At 39.0% G+C, this 25,124-nt stretch overlaps 1 protein-coding gene across 4 annotated transcripts; it reads left to right on the forward strand.

Moving 5' to 3' along the window:
- On the forward strand, window positions 1-21,020 carry LOC122291514 (bifunctional aspartokinase/homoserine dehydrogenase 1). Of its 4 annotated transcripts, none has more exons than XR_006236662.1 (13): window positions 1-158; window positions 589-739; window positions 826-903; window positions 1,047-1,162; window positions 1,393-1,446; window positions 14,124-14,211; window positions 14,337-14,429; window positions 15,220-15,260; window positions 15,902-15,955; window positions 16,050-16,213; window positions 16,405-16,486; window positions 18,918-18,987; window positions 20,387-20,460. XR_006236662.1 is itself a non-coding variant. In XM_043099260.1 (13 exons), exons 3-13 carry the CDS (start codon window positions 658-660, stop codon window positions 20,513-20,515), a joined length of 969 nt encoding a protein of 322 aa, XP_042955194.1. In that variant the 5' UTR covers window positions 22-254; window positions 346-403; window positions 589-657; the 3' UTR covers window positions 20,516-21,020. The 4 variants fall into 4 exon arrangements, 3 of the variants coding, with proteins under 3 accessions (XP_042955193.1, XP_042955194.1, XP_042955195.1); XM_043099260.1 differs by lacking the exon at window positions 16,405-16,486 and adding an exon at window positions 346-403 and having other exon boundaries at window positions 22-254; window positions 20,387-21,020; XM_043099259.1 differs by lacking the exon at window positions 16,405-16,486 and having other exon boundaries at window positions 20,387-21,020.
- Window positions 21,021-25,124: the final 4,104 nt, after the last annotated feature.

The following is a 25,124-nucleotide window of genomic DNA, read 5'->3' on the forward strand; positions in this document are numbered from 1 at the left end:
ATATAAAGCCCCACATAACCAAGGAGGCAAAGCCGCAAAAGAGAAGAAATCAGAGTGGAAAAATGAAGACTATTCCTCTGCTTTTGATGGGTTGCGGTGGCGTTGGGCGGCAGCTCCTCCAGCATATTGTCTCCTGCCGATCTCTTCACGCCAAACTGGTCGCCATTACTTAGAAAAAATCATTTATTTGGCGTCGTGATTTCTTTGTGTATTCAGAATCGAGTCCATTTCGTTGTCGAAGTGATTTTGATAATGTAGAATCATATCCCAATGTTCGTATTCTTAACATGGAAATGATTTTGCTTCTAAAAAGAATAGTGCATATCTTCTTTCTGCATGTTGCAGATGCTGGAAAACACCAATAGTTTAATAAACTGCCTTCCTTGGATGTAGACAAACCTGAGTACGTTTAATTCCTTATCACCCAGGATGGCTAAACTGTTGGCTGATTTGATATAGGGACATGTGTGTGTGTGTGGTATGTATGTATGTATGTATGTATGTATGTATGTATGTATGACTATGTATGTCTATGCGAATGCATGTATCATTATGAGCTTTCTTTGATAGACCAGGTTTGGTTGGCAGGGAGTTCACTTGAGAGTTGTGGGGGTATGTGATAGTAAGTCGTTGATTGTTGTGTCGGATGAGTTGTCAATGGAGTTAGATGACGAGTTTCTATTGGAAGTTTGTCGAGTCAAGTTGAGTGGTTCTTCTCTCCTGACACTCTGCAATTCTGGTAATTCGATTACTTATCTTTTTGTACTGACGAGGTTGTATTATGACTGTGTGTGTCTAATACTTCTTGTCTTATCTTTGCTAAAGGTCAGTTTCAAGCACTCACCAATTCAGACTCAACAAGGAAAGTTATAGACATTGCAGCCGTTCTGGGTAAATCATTAGGTATGTGGCTTTTGAACCTCAAGTGCTTTTGTTTTCATATTTCATCTTTACTCATGCTTAATTTCAGAAATTGGATTCTGGAGATAGATGTTCATGCTTTCAGCCTTGAATATATGACCTTATTTTGCTATTATCTGTAAAAGGTCTGGCTTTAGTAGATTGCTCTGCAAGTTCAGGGACTATTGGAGTATTAAAACAAGTGGTTGATTTGGGCTGTTGCATTGTCCTGGCAAATAAAAAGCCTCTTACTTCTACAATGGTAATTAACTCTTGTAGCTTTGGTAGATTGAAGCAATCCTTTCTCATTTTTACCAAGAGAAACCGTCCACATGTTCTATTTGTAGTAATATTTTTTAAAACAAGAGTGTCATTGTTGTCTTTTCATTCTTCCTATTCTATGATCACCACTCGTGTTATATGAATTTGTCTCTGAGATACCCAGTAACACGTGAAGTGTCTGAAAGAAACCTTTTACTTGCTGGGCTACAGGAGGATTATGACAAACTAGTTTCACACCCGCGTCGCATTCGGCATGAGTCAACTGTAAGTCATTATTTTGCTTGATGCATCATGGAGCCTTATTTTCGTTATGGGTAATAGATTTAAAATATGCCATTTACCCAAGAACGGGAAGTGTCTTGGATATAAAGCTGGACTCTCAGGTCTTGTTTGGTTACACAAACCATCTCATTTCATCTCATCTAATCATTACCACTTTCCCAAACTCCCAAATAAAATACAAAAATAATTCAACTTCTTTAAATCCTAAAACAAAAATAACCTTAAAAAATTTTATTCTAACAATATTTTATTCAACAAGTCAAGGCCATTCGAGTACTTGAGGCTGACTAGCTTAGGTGTCATTGGTGCCTTAGTAAAGGTATTTCATTGTTGCTGAGATTTATATTGCATGAACTCATGGACATTCTTTTTTACTTCCATTGATAAAGCTAATTTACTTATGGAGTTGCATTATGTTCAAACACATTAAATTCTGCTGTAATCTTTGGAAATATTTGAGAAGGAAGAATTGTTAGGAACTCTCAGTGATATGAGAGTAGATAAATTTTGGGTTGGATGGGTTCAACATGGCTTTGTTCCAACATTGTTGGGTGGTTGTAGATGGAAATGTTGTGTCTTTCTTTAATAAATTTTGCAGGAAAGTTTTACAGAAGGATAAGAGAGAAGAGATAAGAGAGAAAAAAAGGCCATTTGCAGGAAATCAATGGAAAGTTTTACAGAAGGATATTTTCCAGAACATCATGTGGCTTTCTTTTAATGAAGGAAAATGGTAGCTTTTGGAAAATGGTAATCTCGAGAGGGTGTTCCATGGAGAGTAGCTTTTGGATTGAAGCGAAATTCTTTGTTTTCAGAAGATTAGAAGGAAATCTCTTCTGTATTGTTGAGAGATGTAACAACTTTACCAAGGCTCTTTATCTGAATAGGGAGATGGTGATCTGGTTGGCCAAGGTGCTTGAGGAAAGCTGGAAGTTAGTGAAAAGTAGGACCCCTTTTCAGACCAAAAGGGATGGTAGTAGGATTCTCTTAGCTCAAGTCTGCCATAATTCGTATGGCAGATTTCTTAAACTCTTGGAGCTAGGCTCTGGTAAGGGGAATAGGCTTATTGTTATTCCAGAAGGGAGGACTGGAAGTGGATGGTCATGTTTTGCTAGAAAAGTAAGGGAGGCTGTTAGCTCTACTCCTTCTGCTCCGGCTCCTGGTTATAGAGCTGTCTTTACCAACAGCAGTAGAGCGGAGGTTTCCAAGGTTAACCACCAAATTTTGCCGTCGTACATGGAGGTTCTTCAACAGAAGTCAGCACCAGTGCATAATGGGTGAAGAACTTTTGAATTTGGGAAGGCTAATCCCATAGGAGGCTTAGGCCAAGACTTAAGAAAGGATAGCACAACGGCGGGATGTGACCTTGGCTCTGACAGATGGGTTGGTGGCGTGTTTGATCAGGAAGTGTTGAACTTGATGCTGGATATGAGAAAACAAATTGCAAAGCTGCAGGAGAAGATGGATTGTTTAATACGGGGCGTAAAAGGAAAAAAAGAAGTTGATATGGGTTTGGGCTCAGGCTCAATTCGTATGGGAATTGAAGGGGCTGGGTCTGAAAGGGATGGGTTTTTAGGCCCAAGGGATGGGGCCCGAAATAAGTGGCCTCTGCTAGCAGCAGCCCGTGATGGGCTTCAAACTTATGCTCGACGTGGTGGGCTTAAGCCCACGGGCCCAACCCAAGGCAGAAATGAGGTGTGACGGGAGTGGAAGGCACGGCCAGGCTGCTTGGCAGGCCCGTCGTCTGACGTGATTCAGTCGGAGACGGCGATGGTGTTAATACAGTCGGCGACGGCGACGACGTTAATACAGACGGCGGTGGCGACGGCGTTAGTACAGACGGACCCGTCTCAGGTTGAAGATCCTTCGCCTGTTGCAGTGGAAATCGAAATGCTTTCCTCGGCAGAAGTTGTGCTTGAAGGTGCCGAAAATGGTCTGTCTACTGAAGTGGGGGTTGTGGGGGGTTTGCAAGGGAAGGAGGTGGAGCCGTCACAGAGGGTCTCGACTCAGGCAGAGTCTGAACCCAGTACAGAGGTGGGTTATCACCTCTCCCTGTCGACTGGGCTAGGACAGAACTCTCCGATGGCTACAGAAAACGCCGGCGAGATACGCCCATCACCGGCAAAGGCCCCCCGAGGTACAGATAATGCCGGCAAGGGCTTTTCACCACCGGCAAAGGTCCCCCAGGACACAGATAATGCCGATATGCCTCATCCAAGGCTCGGGAATAGTTCTTCAATGGTTATTTTTGAACAGAACTGGTCGAAGGCTGGTAGGGAGGATGGGGATGGGGTTTTCCAGAGATCTTCTTTGCCGGTAATGGACTTCCAGCTTGTGAAGCATACTATTAGTAGGGAGGAGGATCTGAGTTTAATTTCTCCAGTATCTAATGTACGTGTAGAAGTGGAAGGAGGGGGGTCAGATCCTATACAATCCATGCTTCTGTTAACTCAGGGGGAGGAGGAGGTGGAGCCTCTACGTACGTTATCTCCCTTGTTTTCTATGGGAGATTCACATTCAGATTGGTTGGTCCAGAAAGTGAAGGATCTTCAGGAATGTATGGGGATCTCTTGTGTGGGTTATGAGGAGCAATTTAGAGATTTAATTATCGCTCTTCAGGAGGGACGGGTCCAAACTCCTAAAAATACTACTAGGAAAAAGAGGGAACTGAAACGTCTCTCTTGCTCAATCAATTATGACAAAAGGGAGGGGAGCACTAGAAAGGGAAGATTCAAGGGCAAGGTTGTTGTTCCCCATGAAGCCTAGAATCCTTTCTTGGAATATTAGGGGTCTCAATGATCCCAAAAAGCGGTTGAGGGTGAAGAATCTTTTACGTCATTGGAAGCTGGATATTGTTTGTTTGCAGGAAACAAAATTGGAATTTGTAGATCGTAACTTCATTAATAGCATTTGGGGCTGTCCATTTGTGAGATGGGTCTTTCTTGCGTCAAGGGGAGCCTCCGGGGGTATTCTCATTATGTGGGATTCAAGGGTGGTTGAGTCGATTGAGGAATGTGTTGGAAATTTTACGGCTGCGTGTTCGTTTAGAAATGTGGAGGATGGTTTTTGTTGGGCCTTTGTTGGTGTGTATGGGCCGGACATGGACAATCTTAGGAAGGTCCTATGGGAGGAGTTAGCTGGTTTGGGCAGCTGGTGGAATTTGCCATGGTGCATTGGAGGTGATTTTAATGTCACCAGATTTTTTTCTGACTTTATCTTTGATATGGACTTGGTGGATCTACCACTTGTTGGTGGTGAGTATACTTGGTCTAATAATCGGTCGCGGTCTCGTTTAGACAGATTTTTGGTATCCCCATCGTGGGAGGCACATTACCCTACAATGCTGCAGAAAAGAATGGACAGAATTTGTTCAGACCATTTCCCCGTTGTCCTAGATTGTGGAGGTATTCAGGAGGGTAAACGATACTTTAAGTTTGAAAATATGTGGCTGAAAGTTGATGGTTTTGTGGATAAAGTGAGGTCGTGGTAGACTTCTTACTCTTTTGTGGGTTCACCAAGCTTCATATTGGCTGGGAAATTGAAAGCTTTGAAGGGGGATTTGAAGAGGTGGAACTCAGAAGTTTTTGGGCATCTTAATGATCAAAAAAGGTACCTTATGGAGGAGATAAAGGTCTTGGAGGAAAGGGAGGTGAGTGCACTTTTATCTGAAGAAGATGCCCGCAAGAAATTAGCTACTTCATCGGAATTGGAAAGGGTGCTACTTATGGAGGAAATTTCATGGTGACAAAAGTCGAGAGCTCTTTGGCTGAAGGAAGGAGACCGTTGTACGAAATTCTTTCATCGGGTGGCCAATTCACACCGTAGAAATAATGCTATTGATGTGATTCAGGTGGAGGGCCAAGTTCTCTCTAATCATGTGGACATTAAGAACCATATTGTTAACTTTTATGAAACTCTATTCACAGAAAGTTTCAGGTGGCGGCCCAAACTGGATGGTATGCACTTTGAGACCATTGATCACGCTAGTTCGGAGTGGCTGGAGAGACCTTTTGAAGCTGATGAGGTTCTTCGGGTGCTTCGTGGGATGGCTAAGGACAAAGCACCGGGGCCGGATGGGTTCTCAATAGCCTTCTATTATGAATGTTGGGATGTGCTGGGGGCGGATGTTTTGAAAGTTTTTCAGGAGCTATACTCTTTTGGCAAATTTGAAAAAAGTATTAATGCATCATTTATTGCTCTAATCCCTAAGAAAGTTGGGGCAAGGGAGATGAAAGACTTTAGACCAATTAGCCTCATTAATGGATTATACAAGATTATTGCAAAGGTGTTGGCCAATCGCATGAGCAAGGTTTTGAATAATATTATAACAAAACCCCAAAACACGTTTGTAAAGGGGAGACAAATTCTGGATTCATTTTTAATTGCCAATGAATATTTGGATTGTAGACTCAAGGAGGGTAAACCAGGTCTCTTGTGTAAGCTGGACATGGAGAAGGCCTATGACCATGTAAATTGGGATTTTTTGTGCTACTTACTTGCGAGATGTGGTTTTGGGGAGAGATGGTTATCTTGGATTCGACATTGTATATCTACGGTCCGCTATTCGGTGTTGGTGAATGGAACACCGGAGGGATTCTTTGCCAGCTCCAGGGGATTAAGACAAGGGGATCCCCTATCCCCTCTACTGTTTGTTTTTGTTATGGATGCTTTGCGTCGCATGTTGAGTGCAGCGGTTAGTGGAGGTTTTATTGCTGGTTTCTCGGTGGGAGGGCTTTCCATCTCTCACCTTTTATTTGCTGATGATACACTGCTGTTTTGTGAGCCTGACAGTGTTCATATGCAGTATTTGAGAGCTATTTTGCTGTGCTTTGAAGCGGTTTCAGGTCTGAAGGTAAACCTCTCAAAGTTTGAAATGGTCCCTGTGGGTAGTGTGAACAATATTCAAGACTTGGCTTCTATATTGGGCTGTCAGATTTCTTCTTTGCCTTTGCAATACCTTGGCCTTCTATTGGGGGCAGCGTTCAAGACTAAGTCTATTTGGGATGGAGTGATAGAAAAAATTGAAAGAAGATTGGCTGGATGGAAACGGTTATACCTATCCAAGGGTGGTAAATGGACTCTTATTAAGAGTACACTATACCTCCCCACGTATTTTCTTTCCTTATTTCCGATACCCGCAAGTGTTGCTTCTCGCATCGAAAAAACCTTTCGCAACTTTCTTTGGGGAGGTATGGGGCACGAAGCTAGAATCCACCTTGTGGGTTGGGATAAAGTTTGTTCTCCAATTCAATGGGGGGGTTTGGGAGTGCGTAATGTAAGGGTATTCAACAAAGCACTATTGGGGAAATGGTTATGGAGGTATCATAGTGAAGGAGAGGGCTTGTGGAGAGAAGTGATAGAGTCTAAGTATGGGAGCCTAAGGGGGGGGTGGTGCTCTAACGAAGTCAGGGGAGCACATGGAGTGGGCTTGTGGAAAAACATAAGAGCTGGCTGGGACAGATTTTCTCATTTTTTCAGATTTATAATTGGCAGCGGCAACAATGTTTCATTTTGGCATGATGTTTGGTGCGGGGACATGGCTCTTAAGCAGGCGTTTCCTATGCTTTACCAAATCGCATGCGACAAGGAGGCTGCTGTGGCTGATTTATTGACACGCTCTAATGGTGCTGTTCATTGGAATGTGATTTTTTCAAGAGCGGCTCAAGATTGGGAGCTGGACATGTTGTCTGGCTTTTTTGACTCTCTATATGCTACATCTTTTGGTAATGTGATGAGGGATAGGCTGGTGTGGAAACCAAGTGGTAATAAAAAATTCTCGGTGAGGTCCTTTTATTCGGCCCTCTTGGGCCTACACCATGGTCCTAGCTATCCTTGGAAAGCTATTTGGAAGTGCAAGGTACCTTCCAAAATTGCTTTCTTTGTCTGGACAGCATCTATTGGGCGGATACTTACCTCGGATAATCTGAGAAAACGTGGGTTTTTTATTTCAGATTGGTGTTATATGTGTAAGTGTGATGGGGAATCTGTTGATCATCTCTTATTACACTGTGAAGTAGCTCGGAGCCTATGGCATGATGTTTTTAGTAGGGTAGGGGTGGCATGGGTCATGCCTAGAAGTGTTAGGGATCTTATGTGCTGTTGGAAAGGTATACGGGGAAATGCTCAAATAGCTGCTGTATGGAAAATGATACCTCACTGCATTATGTGGTGTGTGTGGTTGGAGAGAAACAAGAGGTGTTTCGAAGATATGGAGCTCTCTATGGCTGAACTGAAACGTTTCTTTTACTGTACTTTGCTTTCCTGGGCTTCGGCCATTATTTGTAATACAGATGATCTCCATACTTTGCTTGTAACCCTCACTAGTTCTTAGTTGTAACCTGGCATGTTCTTTGTATACCTCTAGTGTACTCAGGCTATGCCTCTTTATGAATAATATTTACTTTTACCTATCAAAATAAATATTTTATTCAACTTTCATCTCATCTGTGTAACCAAACGAGGCCCTAATCATTTTATCTTTGTTTTTGACTACTTGTTAATATTGCTGTCTAGTTATCGTTCAGTTAAAACTCAACCATTCTTTTCTCTGGTCAATATGATGATGCTGCAATTGCTTCTAATATTCTTATTAATAATGCGCGGGAAATTATTAAGTTTTAATATATTCCCCCACTTCTCTCGAGAAGCTTGATATACTTGTCAACTTATACACATAGAGAGAGGGGGGAAGTGCAAAAGGGAAGTAAACGATCATGTTGCCTATCTATGTTGGTCATTGGAATTTAGACCACAATAGCTTACAAGAACAACCTGAAAGTCAAAGTTGTAAGAGATGCAAAGAAAGTGGGCACGAAGATGAGTTTCAAATGTTGGGCTTGACACTGGAGTCTTAGTTGTCGTAGCTTGTTGTAGAAAAGAGATGCCCACCAACACCACCAAAATTGCCAGAAAGAGCGAAACTGGTGGAACCTTTCATAAGCACCTAATCAGATGGGTTCCAAGAAGAAGCTGCAACAGTTGTTTCGAGTAGCATCAATGACTTAAAAATGGCATTCGGCAATACCTCTCCAAGATGACAATGAAACAAAAATTGACACCTTATTTAGAAGAGCTAGATCTGTAGAGAAATAAGCAGAAGCACAACAGACTTCTTCTCTTAAGCTGAATGACCTAGAAACAGAACAGTCTGGAAACCGAACAATGTTTAAGGGAATAAATTAATGCTGAGATAGTTATCCAGTTGTTTTAACAACCTGGAAACCAAATAGTTTTGATAACATGGAAAATGAACAGATTTAAAGTAAAATTGAACTTAATAAAATTAAAGGTGTTAACTGAGACTGCAAGTGCAAGAGCCAGCTAATGAAGTGGTAATAAAGGGTACAAGCTGACAGAATGTGTAAAAGGCGGGTTACTAAACTGGAAATAAAGGGTGAAAGTGTAAATGTGATTGTATTCTAATTAGGGAATAATAAAATAATTATAAAATTAAATGAAAATAGACAAATGCTGAGGTGGCGCAATATTTTACAAAGCTTTTATATATTGTAATAAATTTCCTGACTATATAGATATGTGATTGTACACATCTATGTATGCATTATTGCATTAGCTTCTTAAGTTCACATTTCCCCGGATAGTCTAATTTAAGGGAACATTGAGCTTAAAATGTCATTTCTGCCTCATTTTGCAAATTCACCTGAAATTGAAATGCTAATATTACTTTCTAATAATATTAAAACGAAAACTGTGGCTCTTTAATATAATAAAGAGCAGTTTCTATTTGATAGGACACTAGTTTGAAAATGCGTTCAAGAAATCAAATCTTATATATATATATTTTTTCTCAAAACACCCTCTCAATGTTGTTCTAACGATGTAAAGCACCAACAGAATGTAAATACACAAAATGACATCCCAACTAGGGTTGTAAATGAACCAGTCCGTATGATTTCTCGCCCAATACTTGCTTGGTTAAACTTGAACCGTGCTTGACTCATGAAAAAGGAAAAGCTTGATCGTGAAAGTAGAAACCTGCTTAATTAGTAAATGATGTTTACTTGATTAAATTCGACTCGATTAAGGCTCGTTAAGGCCTTCGCATTTATACTTGACCTACATTCTTAAGTATATAGATATGCATGTATACATATTAAGTTTAATAATATAAGTATAGTAACCTTTATAATTAAATATGTATCATGCAACCTAATTAATTATGCCTAGTCATTTATGCCTATATATTGAATATAGTCCATAGTTATATGTAGTTAGTTAAGTACTTAAGTAATTAAATTATATTAGCCATTTTATAATATACATAATAGTTAATAGGTAGGACTTAGTAGTTTCATATACTATTGTGTAGGAACCATATAAGAAATGTTGATATATGCTATTGTATATTGTGCATACTATCATACACATACCATGTCACCATTGCAAAACTAATATATACAGATATAATATATAGATATATATAAATAAATTACTATTAAGTAACTTTTGTAGACATACAATATGGGCTTTAAAAATAAATATTGACCAACTGCATATTGTAATGGATAAATTATATAAAATTCTTATAATTATACTATAGTCTAAACTTACATATGAATTTTTTTTTTCCTCTTTCATGTAATTTTTGTTATTGTTATCCCATTTGTAATTATTTAGGTAGAAATTTAGAAAGGTTAAGGCATCTGTTTTTCCAAATTTTTATTCATTCATAAAATTTTTTCAATCTTATAATTCAATATAGGGGGGGGTCTATATAATGGTAGTAAAGATTTCATTAAATTCAATAGTCTTTTTTGTAATTTTATATTTTTAATTATTCAATTTCATTAAGAAAAATAAAAATATTTTAAGACTAATAATACAAAGATTGAGAAGTAACTTGACTCGGCTTGAACTCATTAACGAGTGAGTAAGAGCAAAGATGCAAAAAAATAAATCAAATCAGGCTCATGTTTTGATCAGCTTGGCTTGGCTTGGTGAGCTCCCAACTTGAGATTGAGCTCAAGCTCGAGCTTGAGTTATTTGAATCAAGCTCGACTTAGTAAACCAAAAGATCGACTCAGCTCAGATCGATTATAGCCATAATCCCAACTCAACCATCTCACCATCATCAACCCCATCTCTATTATGTTTCATGACCCTGCCACCATCACTCCATCTATGCCACATGGCATATTTGTAATAGATTCAAAGGGTATGCACTAGTCTTTTTATGAGTATATGATGCACTAGTTCATCTGCAATCTCAGTGAATTCATTAGGAAGTAGTTATGATGTGTTGACATGGAAGCACCTAGTCAAGAATTATAAATATATATAAGAAAATCATGAAAGTTGAGTTCGTTAAAGTCTATAGAAATTTCCCATGACATTAGTGTGTCGAAGAAGAAGTGTCTAAGTTCATCCAATGAGTGTTCCTTGCCTGCAAAATTCTAATCGTTTTTTTCCCTCCAAATGCACCAAAGTAGATGTATGTGAACCATCTTTCATATTGCTACAATTTGCGAGATGACATATAGACCTCTCCATCTAACAAGGAGATCGACACCCTCCCTCATAACCCATGCTAACCCCACTCTGTGGAAGAGATCATCCCGTTGGACCATAGCCACCTCAAAGTGGAAGTAAACGAGCCACTGTCTCTCCACTTCTCCTCCCGAGCCACTGTCGATTTCTGTGCCACTAACAAGGAGAGTGACACTCTCCCTCATAACCCATGCTAACCCCACTCTGTTGAAGAGATCATCCCGTTGGACCATAGCCACCTCAAAGTGGAAGTAAACGAGCCACTATCTCTCCACTTCTCCTACCGTGCAACATTAGTCAATTACTATGATTTGTCTTTTTCTTAGGTTGTCCATTCTCAAAATCTTCCCAAAAAAAGCAGTCCGAAAGCGGCCTTAGAGGTGCCTTACTCCCAAGTACTCATCCAAGGAGAAGGATTATGGTGCTAACTAATGATGACCTCATAGAATGAGCTGATAGAGAATTTCCCATTTTTAGAAGGTTTTCAAAACATCTTCTCACTTCCTCTAGTCCTAACTATAATAGTTTAAAGAAGTCAGAGAATACACCAATTTCCTAATCTTGGGCTGCCCTAAGAAAACTGGCACTCCATTGCGAGAACCTCCAAAAACTCCCAATAACTCAGCCATTGAGGCTTCTTGGTCACATGCTATCTTGTACATTGCTGGAAAAAGAGTTTTATGACACTGTCTCCACATCATATATCATGCCATCTAACCATGGAGCCACGCACCAAGAATATGTTATGTCAATTGAAGACCCTCCATCCTCTAAATTCTTTCACAACCCCACACCATATGCCCCATTTACCATATTAGAGGACACCTCAATGCTCCATCATATTGGAAGTCAATCACCACTCTCCATAATGCATCCCTCTCTTGGTGGTAACGCCACACCATTTCCCTAGAAATGCGTGGTTGAACATCCTCAAAATTTGAACCCCCAATCCACCCCCAAATATTGGAGAGCATATTGGCTAGGTGGAATTTGAATTCCTCGCTTAATCCACTCTACAGAAAATCACGTTGAAGTTTCTCAATATGCTTCACCACACTTGTGAGTAAAGGAAAAAGAGAAAGGAAATAGGTGGATGGATTGGAGAGAGTGATCTGACCACCTTTCGATAGGTACGCCATCTTCCACCTGCCAACCTGTTTTGATCTGCTCAGGGTACTTCATCAGTAGAGAAGATACATTGCATCCCAATATGTTAGCCAAGCTCCTTATATCGTAAACACTACCAATCAGAACTAACTCTGACTTTGCAAAGTTTACTTTCAAGCCAAAGACAACTTCAAGACATAGAAGAAGTGCCTCATGAGATTATGATACACATCACTAAATATCAATGAGTCATCTGCAAATAACAAATGGGAAATATTGAAAGTATTTCTATTAGTATCCCCCACTAAGAAACCCAAATAAAAGCCGCCTCCAACTGCCATTGACAACATTTTACTAAAAGCTTTCATGACCATAACAAATAATAAAGTGGACAAAGGATCCCCTCTTCTCAAACCTTGGGAGTTGTTGAAGAAGCCAACTGGTGTTCCATTTGTATACTTCTGTGCTTGGGTATCACCTTTGTATGGTTATTAATAAAGTTGAACTCATTTTATAGCACTTTTATCAAGCGCTAACAAGCCCTGGAAGGACTTTGTTCCCGTGGAAGAGCATATGGCAGACGAAAGCTCCCTCAAAAGCAGCTTTTTTGGTTTGGACAGCTTCCTTGGATAAGATCCTCACTACAGATAATCCAAGGAAACGATGGGTAATTGTGCTGGATTGGTGTTGTATGTGTAAGAAGCAAGGGGAATTAGTAGATCATCTGCTTTTACACTGTAAGGTGGCTAGGTGCATGGGGGACGATTTTTTCTCAAGAATCGGTTTGTCTTGGGTCATGCCTCTTAGATTGGTGGATTTCCTAGCAAGCTGGAGAGGACTACATGGCAACTCTCAAGTAGCGGCAATCTGGAGAATGGTCCCAATATGTATGTTTTGGTGTATTTGGAGGGAGAGAAATGCCAGAAGCTTTGAAGATCAAGAAAGAACTATGGATGAGTTAAAAGTTTTCTTTCTTAAGTCATTGTTTTTATGAGTGGGGCCCTTAGTTTGTAATGGGCTTAGGGTCCATGACCTTCTTCTTTCTATTGTAACCTCTAGCTAGGTGTACCTCATGTATACTTCCTGTGTACCTAGGCTTTGCCAATTTATATGAATATAACTTCTTGATTACCTATAAAAAAAAAAAAAAAAAATAGTGTGATCACTCAGCACCCTTATACTATGTATCTTAACATTCTTTTGCCCCAACTCTTCCCCCATGCTTGGAGCTTTTGTGGGCTTTAAAAGAAAAGATGCATTGAATGTCTGAATATAGGTGCTTTCTGTAATCGACCATTGGTGTTCCCTTGTTCCATGTTTTAATGACATATACTTCAAATTGATGATGCCATTTTTGTTGTTATATTAACTTGCTGTGCTCTTTTTCTGTTTAGTGATTTGAAGGTGCTTTGTGGTATGGTAGATGTTTATAGCAAGTTAGTGTCTATGTGGACTTAAAGTTAGATGATCTGAAGTCTTTTCTGTCTGGACCAATTGGAATTTGCTTCCCTATGAATGAGAGTTGGTAGGTGAAGTCAGGGCTCAATTTTGTATGAATGCTTGATTATATTGGCCCAGATAGGCTGTGACAGTTTGGCTATGCCTCCAATAATGAGGATACATGTGTAAGTGCTAGTCCTATGCTTGAATGCTGACTTAATTGTTCACATGGATGTTTTGTCTGTGATTTCTTTTGTTCATTTTGTATTTCTCTGCTAATTTGAGTTTTATATTTCGCACACCCTCATCTTTATAGATTTAGTTTATCATTGCTTCATCTGCAGGGAATGAATCATGATGATTTCAGGTCCTGAGTTTTGTTTCCACTTTCTACTCTGCCACTTTAATCATTAATGATATCAGTTCTATTATGCTACTTTCTGGTAGAAGGTGGTGATTTAAATGGATTCTTCCGTATGGCTTCCTTATTGGTCTTGCTAAGCAAATGTAATCCATGTGTTCTGATTTATCAAATTCAGAATATAGAGACATCTGCGGTGAAATGGCTTAAGCAATGTCCTCTTATTTGGTTTCAATTTTCTTGCTAGGTTGGTGCTGGTCTTCCGGTCATTGTATCCATAAATCGTGTAATTTCATCTGGAGATGCTGTCCACCGCATTGTTGGGAGTTTGAGTGGTACACATAAAGCATGTTAACTCATGGCTACAGTCTTCTGTAAATCACCTCCAAGGATTGTTTGCATTTGTAGTCTGGGTATTACGTGCATATGAACAATGCTACTGATATCTCATATGTTGTAGGTACATTGGGGTACGTAATGAGTGAGGTAGAAGATGGAAAGCCATTGAGCCAAGTTGTTAAAGTTGCTAAAAGCTTGGGATTTACTGAACCAGGTTTCTATGATCTTTTGCTTTGCTGTAAAAACACATTCATGGCCTATGAATTTTGTGGCCAATTTACAGTAGGCGGTCTAGGAATAAATAGTTTCCACTTTCTACTTGCAAACACAGTAGTAATTTTAATCCTGGATGTGCTTTTTTTTTTCATTGTTGGTTGGTCTTGATACTAACATTCAATATAAACATTACATTTTCTTTTCAGAATTTTGCAGTTGTAATATTGCTTATGATCCATTCTTTACTCTAATGCTGTATTCTTCACACTATATATAGATGATGGGATTGGATACGAGATCTCATGTCTTGCATTGATGACAATGAAAGTTATGCAAATTACCTTTAAGGGATATTTGTAGAGAAGTATCTAATATTGTACTTGCTTGGGTGTACCAGCATGATTTTTGGGCTTTAAATTGTGTTATGTCCCTTTTGAGTATTCTTTGGAATATAAAGAACCTATTCATGTAATTTATGATTTTTTTTTACTGAGAAGACACTTCCACTCAGTTGTGGCAGTGGATTGTTATAATTCCTAGTGTTTCTGTATTTTCTTTTCTTTTAATCTTTCTTTGTTTAGTAAAATTCTTGAATGATTTAAATGAAAACACATGCTTGCAGGTATCCCTATGAAATTCACTTATTGAATTAGTGTGATTTGTCATGTTATTTCACGAGACTTCTACTCTTCTTTGTCTCGTGAAGCTGGTGCTTTGCATTAAGAATTAAGTCTTTAGATATTTAGTATGCCACTATGATTATCTTTGATTGGATATCCTTGTTGTAGATCCTCGTGATGACCTTAGTGGAATGGACGTTGCAAGAAAGGTTAGGACAGGTTTATTTTTGTGCCTGATGTTATTGTTTTTACATCCTATTTATTATGAAATCTCTAGGCTTCTGGCTTTGATTTGATTTGTTCTAGCAGTATGCTGACCATTAGACATTGAATAAGGCTGACAGAGGGACAGTGCATAGTGGATGGTTACTTATTGACTTTGCATATTCATTTTAATTTTTGGATTTTCCTATATGAAATAATCTCACAATTTGGAACAATCATGGTGAGAAGAATGTCTCAGATCTTGATGAACAATAAACAAGATAAAGTGATCATGTGTTTATGTTGCATTTGTCAAATGTGAATTCAATATGTCCACAGTCGTTTTTTTATGAATAAATATGTGCACAATCATTTGACTGATGCTATCCATTTATCCAAATGAGAGTTTAATTTCCGGAACTATTGCCTGCCCATGGTTATAACTTTTCTGTACCTAATTATGATTTCTACTTACAGCCCTCCGCCATATAACTATTGAAGTTATGGGGAGTCATTTTAAGTGGAGGGTCATCTAATGGGCAACAGATATAATCTGCAAAGCCGATCTTTCCTGTACATGGTTTCATTATAGAAGCATAATTCATATGATATTCTCTAATTTTTTACTTTTGGTGTCGTAATGCAGGCTTTGATCCTTGCTCGACTTCTTGGTTGGCGGATTAACTTGGATAGCATTAAGGTAAAAGGTTAATGCAATATTGCTATCATCTTTACGTGTTTTTAAATTAAAAAGAAAACTTAAATTAACAATTTGGTAGTATATGTGTTTTCAGATTGAGAGCTTGTTCCCTAAAGAAATGGGAGCCAATGCAATGTCTGTTGAAGACTTCCTGGACTCTGGGCTGTTATTGCTTGATAAGGACATCCAAGAAAGAGTTACAAAGGCTTCTTTAAATGGAAATGTACTACGCTATGTCTGTGTAATTGAGGGATCAAGGTATTTTTCTATGCATCTTTGCTGTTGCTCAGAAATTTAATATGTTGAATATATCCCGAGTAATTCACTTTAAGAAGGATATGGCTCAAATGTTTAGATTTTCATGTATTAGAATACTTCTCACACATGATGGAACAATAAGAGCATTATTTTTTTTCAGTTAGATGTTTCTGAGATTGTTGTCTGGGCAGGAATGGCTAAAGATGACACAGTATTATGATGGACAAAAGCAGTGGTAACATCATTATGAGAGAGCTACTCTGGAAGATTTTAGTTGAGTCATGCTTTCTGAAGCCTCTAATCTCTCCATAAAGTATAGACTAGACTGTTAATTACATTTTTTCCAGTTAAAATGCAACGCAACTCCTCAACTTCTGTTCAGTGGCACTTAAACCTCTTGTAGCTTGAAATAAGGGATTTGGTCCTGAAACTTTGGATATTTGTGCAATAGGTCCTTCCAATTATGCATCATTCTGAGTGGTAACCAAAAAATTTGCAAGACATTTATGCAGTTACAACGTAGGATTGGGCATAAGGAAAAACAGATCTCCAAGTGCTCAGTGAGGAAGCGGAATGCACATGGAAACAATGGTTACCTGAGGTTTATCAGCTTAACCAATGGTATACTCGGTAAAACAAACATCATAGGGAGAAGCAGAGATACGTTTATTAGTAATTAGTATTAGAGCACTAGCGCTTATGGAGACTACAATGGGTAGATTAAGTATGTCACTTCCTTCCCGTTCTTCTTCCCTGCTCGGGCATATCGTAACTATTGATTCAATCGTTCCATAAAAGACCTTGATTTTGGTATCAAGTCAATTTCCCTTCCTAGACGTCAATTGAAATCCGACAACTTTCTAAAAGAGTGTATTTTTCATCTAAATGCATTTTCCCTTCCTTCAAGTCTTTCTTCTAGTGGTTTGGATAACTCAGAAACAGAGAACCGTTATTCCTCTATTCTTTAAGATATTAAGCTTAAATCATAAGGAATACGTGCATATCTTCACAATCGGTAGCCCAAAAGCAAGGCATCACCAACCTACTACACATCGATATTTCAAAGGCAACAAACCAAATCGTACACAGCATGCTTATGGTCATTAATCACCATTGTAAGTGCCGTCGCAGAGAACCTAGCTCGGCAGTGAGTTTTCACTGAGTCTGTCGTTGGTGGGCTGGCTTCAAGTGGTCTGATGACTACCTCAGGCACCTTAGTGAGTCTAAGACTTTGAGAGAATGGTTGCTGTGTTTTGAACCAGACCAGTTGAGAGGGAGAGAAAAATGGAAGAGAAATTTTTCAGTGATCTTGGGGAAAGGCTTCGAAACAGAGGTGTGGTGACTGGCAAGAGAAAAGGCGAGGATGCAGTCACGGCGAGTACTTACCCAAGCAGTGAGTAACTGCTGTGCTTAGTTGATGGTATGTCAATTTTCCTGCGATTCTACGGTGACTTCGGACGTCCAAGTGTGTGTGAGTGCAAGTCCAAACTTTGATGCGCTAAGGTTTCTTTTCTGGAAATGAGGGTTAGGATGAGAGTGTGAGAGAAAAAACAGAGAAAGAACTGAGGAATAAGGCTTTGTGTTACATGAGCAAAGTGCTGAGAGGTGTGGGGTAAAAAGGAGTGAAATCATCTTCATGGGTGCACTGCCCGCTCATCACTGGTTGGTCTGCTGATAAGCGAGCATCCGGCTGCCCAGGTGTACATCAGATGAAGGGTGTGGTTGGTGCGGACAAGACGTGCTCTGCACACTCAGGAGCTCGGCCAAGAAGGGAAACTCAGTCTGCCGCTTGTGAATGTCGTCAAGCATCGTGCTTTGTGTAAAACATTTATGTGGAGGCTGAGATTTCTGTGAGAGTGCCCACATGCTTCTGAGCAAAAATGCTCGGCTTCTCCATACAGTACAGGGTTGAACTCTGAGGTTTACCTCAGATGGAAGGTACGGAGAGGAAGGCATCTCAGGTACCTTGCTCGGATCTGTATCGATTTGCTCGTGGAACATGTTTCAAACTCTAGCTTGCTTACCTTTGCCAGCCCAAAGCTTTGCTCTCCTTGAATTGCCCGCCTTCACGCATTGCTTGCTCAGTGCTAATCTCAAATACCCCTTGCTTGCCCTTGTCATTGTTTGCCTAGAAGCGATGCTCGCTTACTTCGCTCACTCAATATTATTCCTCACTTACCCTTACTTGAGCCTTTGCTCGCCTAGTGCTGTATTCCCTTGAGATCATGCCTGCTCAAGGCTTTGCTCGCCCTGCTAGTCCAGTGTGGGGAGTTCCTACCTACGATGGGCACAGTTCTCACATTTTCCTTTAAGGTAGAAAAGTTCTATGAATATGTTCTTACCCTGGTGAAAGGTGTCATCTTTCTTGGATGCCTGTTTTGATTAGCTTACATCTAGATGGTATATAAAATGTAGCAAATATATTTGGGATCCAGGTGTTTTAAAGAAAACGAATATATTTAGACATTGTGAAAAGTATGATGAAGGTAGCTTCCATGACCATTTCCTGACTATTGAGGTTTATCAAATAGGATCAGCTCCACCTTTTGCGTACAAGTGCGCTCATTGCTAGCATATAAAAATAAGTGCGCTCATGTCTTCTTGCGTGCCCATGGCATTATAATCAAGTTTGTGAGAATTGATATGCTCTGGCTCTAATTTTGTAAAATGCTTTCATATTTATTAAGTTTTGTTTTTTGGGTAGGTGTGAAGTAGGCATTCAAGAGCTTCCTAAGGATTCTCCCTTGGGAAGGCTGAGAGGAAGCGACAATGTGGTATGTCCTGTATTTTTTCTGTTCATAGTTCTATCTTTTTTGCGAGTTCACTAAAAGGCATTCCTGCAGTAATAATAGGAGGCATTTTTTTTTTTTTAATTTTTAATTTTTTTTATGATAAGGAGGCAAAAGCCATAATGTTACTTGCAACTTGCAAACTGAAAATTGGGGTGGATAATGGGTCCATGAATGAAATATTCTATTTTTCTTGTATGCAACATCTTGATAGATCTTTGGGATCTTCCTCAAATATAATGAAGGTTCAAAAGATCGATTAATTAGTACATATAAACCTTTCTGTGAACTGGTGAAATTTATGCTCACTACCAATGGGAGAGGTAGGATTCACAGTGCTCCTGGTCATGGCTGAATTTTACGAGATTATTATAAGCTGGTTTCCAGGATTTGACCCCTTTAAATTTCAGAACATGTTTTGGGAGAGAATGTCTGTAAGAGCAACGGAGGTCTCCTTATTGTAGAAGCAAGGCCTTGTCATATTAGCATAGATTTCCCTAGCTTAAAGCCTTGAAGAAAGAGATCAAAGGACGTATCAAGAATTTCTTTGGGAGAAATATTTTCGAAAGGGCCCTTCCTTTGGATGGCTGTAGACTTATTCCATGCTAGGAGTTCTCTTAGCTTATCTGATGCACAGTTCTGACAGGTGGAGTTCCCTTAGGCTTATTACTCTCTGTACAAAGGCCATGTCTTGTTGAGGTTCCACGTAAAATAGGGAAATTGAAAAATATCTGTTGAGAAAGCTAAAGATTAGGCCAAGCAGTGCCGGACAGCTCTGAAATTTCAAGCTGGCCTAGGGGATATCTTGCTAAACAATGCGTGATGGTTGTATGGTGTTTAGGTGAGGGACGTTTCTAGAATATGGTTGTAAGGGGTTGTTTTAATTCACTACTCTCTGCAGACAGGCAACTGACAGATATGGCGGTATAAAATATTGGAGATGAAAAGAAAATGTAGAGTTAACTCGGTACCTTTGCCTCAGTATTCAACAGTCAATATCTCTTTGATCAATATCATAATTCCATTGATCAAAGCAGTAATACTCATGGACCTCTTGGCGTTTGAACACCCTCTCCTGCCACTCTCTGATTTTATTTAGTGTCTTGTGTGCTGGAATTTTTCCAGGATAAGTTACACATATAATCACGACTGCGGTATTTATTCTGAAAATACTTCATCACCAGTCATAAGAAATTGCATCCATTTCACAGATTTTCTCTATGAAAGAGCTCATAACTTGATCAAATCTATTGTGATCCTCTTATATTTGATTCACTCAACATTCTGGAGTTTATTCTAGTTACACATGGTCCTATTTAGTGGTCAGTCGCATTACACAATAAAATATTGAAGTTAAATTTTTTTTCCTTCGACTCAAATGCAGTTAGAGATATACAGCCGATGTTATAATGAAAAGCCACTGGTTATTCAAGGTGCTGGTGCTGGCAATGATACCACGGCAGCTGGAGTCCTTGCTGATATCCTTGACGTCCTGGATTTGTTTCCTGAATAAGTTACTTGTATTGCATAGAAGAAACTCAGGACTTAGAGATGCCGGTACAAGTGTTCTGTCCTCTTAACTTTGTCTGTTTGTTTATGCTGAGAAAAGGATTGATGTGCATGCTCATCTAGCTAATTAAAGTACTGCTGGCTGGTCTGTGCGTGCGATGCATGGTTAGGTCCCTGGCATCTTCCCTTTATTATATTTCCAAGGCTGTGTGCGTGCTTGTTTTCCTCATTGGAATGACTTTAATCTGCCTTCTGAATTCGGATAATGATGATGCAAGAGTGCTTGACTACCTAATTTAGTTGAGGAAAATTGGGAAATTTTATCTGATATTTACTGACTAATTGGCCGGGTTCTGTTAATTCCTTGAGCTATGTACATGCTGCTAAATATGCTATAGATCATATTCTTGATTTAAGACCGAAAGTAACCATTGTTGTAAATGATGTGCATTTGTATATACTAAGAAAAAACTGAGATATTGAGGATGACAATTGCTGTACTTTGTCTTCATTTGGGTCAAGTTTATCTGTATTGGCATGCATCCTATATATGATGTGCATTTGGATTGCTCATTCAACCTGGTGGGACGATACATGCTAGCCACGATCGAGTTAGCTTTCGTTGAGGTTGGGAAGATCCAATCTTCTCAAATATGACTCAAATCTAGCGTTTTGCTTAAAATCAATAGGTGCATGCATGGGCAGGGTCTTGCGCATAAAAGAAAACTTGGGAATATTTAAAGGCCCCGTTTGGTTGCAAGACTAAGTTGAAATCAGTTTAACATCCAAATATTTAACTCTCAAATTACTAAACTTATCTTAATTTAAAACATCCTTACACGTGGGACTCACAATTTTTTTCAACTCAATATATTTTTATACGTGAGATTTATAATTTTTTTTAATTTTTCATAAATAATACTAAACTCATTTTAATATCCAAACATATCTAAATTCATTTTAGATGGATCTCATATAATTCACTCCATTTACTAAACTCATTACTATTCATAAAGAATTCAGTTAGTTCAATTCAACATCAAAACACAACCTTAATTATTCTGTTTGATCTACAACATTTTTTTACGAGAAAGCTGATCTTTTAGATCATTGGAAAAATATGATTTGATCATCCTCTCCCTTTTAGGATTTCTTCCACATTTTTCCCTTAGATCTTTCATGATGGTACAAAGCTCGACAAAGAACCTGCCTGGTATTATATTTTCTCCTTCCTAATGCTTAATAAGAATTTATGCCGGCGTGATAGTTATCCGCTTTGGGTGATTGAAACCATTGATGGAAACATTGAAAATGGTAAGTTTTATTCCGTGCTAATTTAATAGTCAATTTGTTCCGAAAAATCTTAAAATTGGGATCAATTTTGCTAAGAGATATGCATGGCTGCATGCTTTTGATTTTATGCAATTGGACTATTTCGACCCATTTGTTAACAATCTCTCTCTCTCTCTCTCTCTCTCTCTCTCTCTCTCTCTCTCTCTCTCTCTCTCCTTTTTTTTAGTTTGTTTCCAATCACAGTTGTCAGAAATCTGCATACCTTAAAAGATCTATGATCTCGTCTTTCCGGTGTGCTTTCCTTTTGGATAGGGGATGTAGGGGCAATTGAGACCTCAAAGACTATTATATTAAGAAGCAAGTTCGTTGTTATACAAACATAAACATAAAGTGATTTGTCTAATTCCATCGTTGGAATTAGAGCACTCTCTTTCCATCGTTGGAATAGCTAAATACAAATCTAAATTTTAGCTAATATGATATAAATTTATCTTTATCTATTCCATTCACATCTAATCTTTATATTGAATTATCCATATATTTTTATATAATAATAAAAAATATTAATTTATTTTTAAAAAAATTTTAAATTATTTAATTTTATTATACTTTATCACTGTGCTAATTATATGTTAATTAGTAAAATAATATTATATTTCTCAAGAAACTGCTGCAATCAAATCATGGTACGAAATAAGGAAGAAAATAACAATAGGTCATTTCCTTTTACATTTACATAATCCAATGTAACACATTTTGAGACTTTATTCGTGACATCCCATTTTTACGTGTATTTTAATTTAATTAAAATATTAGTTCTTTTATTTTAAATTATTGTATTTTAATTGGATTTATTTAGTTGTAATATTTGTTTTGTGGAGCTTTCTTAATATTAATTATCGTTTTGATTTTAAATTGCTGTTTAATTTATTTTAGTTTGTTTTTTGATTTAAAATTATGTTGTTATTTTTATTAGTTATTTATTATATTTTAGCTTGATGTGGTGTTTAAATTATTTTAATCGTTTTATAGCTTTTAAAAGTGTTTTTGTTTGATCAGTTTCTGGACTCCAGAAGTGAGGATTGGACTTCATTTCTTTTCCCCATCTTTACTTTTTCTCTTTTTTCTTTTTCCTCTTTTCCTTTTCTTTTTCTTCTTTTTCTTTCTTTTTTTTCTTTCTTTCTTTTTCCTCTCCGTTTCTCCGTGCGTGAGACCCAGCCCCCCCAATTTCCGTCTGTTTCTTCCACCGCCCAGTTCGCCGCCGTCCCGCCACTGTGCAGTGCACCGCCCTCACCGGTCGACTCCCCTCCGGCCGGTGATCACCTCCCTCAATTTTCAGGCCAACCCGTGCAGCCGTTAGTCGCCACGCACGGCTAGAAGTCATGGCACCCTTTCCTTCCAGCTCCGCCATGTGCCACCCTTTGTCGTCGCCGTTGCTTCCATTTTCTTCTCCACTCACCGGCGACCTCACCCGTCCATTTTCAGCCCCCCAAACGCCGCCGTTAACCACCACGAACACCACCCAAGCCGCACGGTTTTGTGCTCCCCGCGTCGCCGTGCTTCCGCCGTTGGCCACCACTTCTTTACCACATCATCACCGGCATCTCAGCTACCTAACCCACCCAACCCCAGCTTCGATCCGTCATCGGTGAAGCTCAACCAACCCACTTTCCGTTTTGGGCTTTTTGGCCTTCCACCGCCACTCACGGCCAACTCTCACTTCCACTACCTTCATAAATACCTCTAGGTCATTCCCTATCAATCACAAGTCTTGGTTTGTCCTCGTTCGAAAGTGGGTATTTTACAACCTACGGTCACAGTGTATTTTACACTGTTATGTTGCTTTTTCTCCGCCGTTTGCAACTCCTTGATCATTCGAAAATTATCATATAGCATTGTAAGTATTTTCCAAACTCTACTTTAGATTTAAATATATTATTTAGTTGTAATATTTGTTTTGTGGAGTTTTATTAATATTAATTATCGTTTTGATTTTAAATTGCTGTTTAATTTATTTTAGTTTGTTTTTTGATTTAAAATTATGTTGTTATTTTTATTAGTTATTTATTATATTTTAGCTTGATGTGGTGTTTAAATTATTTTAATCGTTTTATAGCTTTTAAAAGTGTTTTTGTTTGATCAGTTTCTGGATTCCAGAAGTGAGGATTGGACTTCATTTCTTTTCCCCATCTTTACTTTTTCTCTTTTTTCTTTTTCCTCTTTTCCTTTTCTTTTTCTTCTTTTTCTTTCTTTTTTTTCTTTCTTTCTTTTTCCTCTCCGTTTCTCCGTGCGTGAGACCCAGCCCCCCCAATTTCCGTCTGTTTCTTCCACCGCCCAGTTCGCCGCCGTCCCACCACTGTGCAGTGCACCGCCCTCACCGGTCGACTCCCCTCCGGCCGGTGATCACCTCCCTCAATTTTCAGGCCAACCCGTGCAGCCGTTAGTCGCCACGCACGGCTAGAAGTCATGGCACCCTTTCCTTCCAGCTCCGCCATGTGCCACCCTTTGCCGTCGCCGTTGCTTCCATTTTCTTCTCCACTCACCGGCGACCTCACCCGTCCATTTTCAGCCCCCCAAACGCCGCCGTTAACCACCACGAACACCACCCAAGCCGCACGATTTTGTGCTCCCCGCGTCGCCGTGCTTCCGCCGTTGGCCACCACTTCTTTACCACATCATCACCGGCATCTCAGCTACCTAACCCACCCAACCCCAGCTTCGATCCGTCATCGGTGAAGCTCAACCAACCCACTTTCCGTTTTGGGCTTTTTGGCCTTCCACCACCACTCACGGCCAACTCTCACTTCCACTACCTTCATAAATACCTCTAGGTCATTCCCTATCAATCACAAGTCTTGGTTTGTCCCCGTTCGAAAGTGGGTATTTTACAACCTACGGCCACAGTGTATTTTACACTGTTATGTTGCTTTTTCTCCGCCGTTTGCAACTCCTTGATCCTTCGAAAATTATCATATAGCATTGTAAGTATTTTCCAAACTCTACTTTAGATTTAAATATATTATTTAGTTGTAATATTTGTTTTGTGGAGCTTTCTTAATATTAATTATCGTTTTGATTTTAAATTTCTGTTTAATTTATTTTAGTTTGTTTTTTGATTTAAAATTATGTTGTTATTTTTATTAGTTATTTATTATATTTTAGCTTGATGTGGTGTTTAAATTATTTTAATCGTTTTATAGCTTTTAAAAGTGTTTTTGTTTGATCAGTTTCTGGATTCCAGAAGTGAGGATTGAACTTCATTTCTTTTCCCCATCTTTACTTTTTCTCTTTTTTCTTTTTCCTCTTTTCCTTTTCTTTTT

This window comes from Carya illinoinensis, chromosome 13 (genome assembly GCF_018687715.1).
Source record: "Carya illinoinensis cultivar Pawnee chromosome 13, C.illinoinensisPawnee_v1, whole genome shotgun sequence".
NCBI lineage: Eukaryota > Viridiplantae > Streptophyta > Magnoliopsida > Fagales > Juglandaceae > Carya > Carya illinoinensis.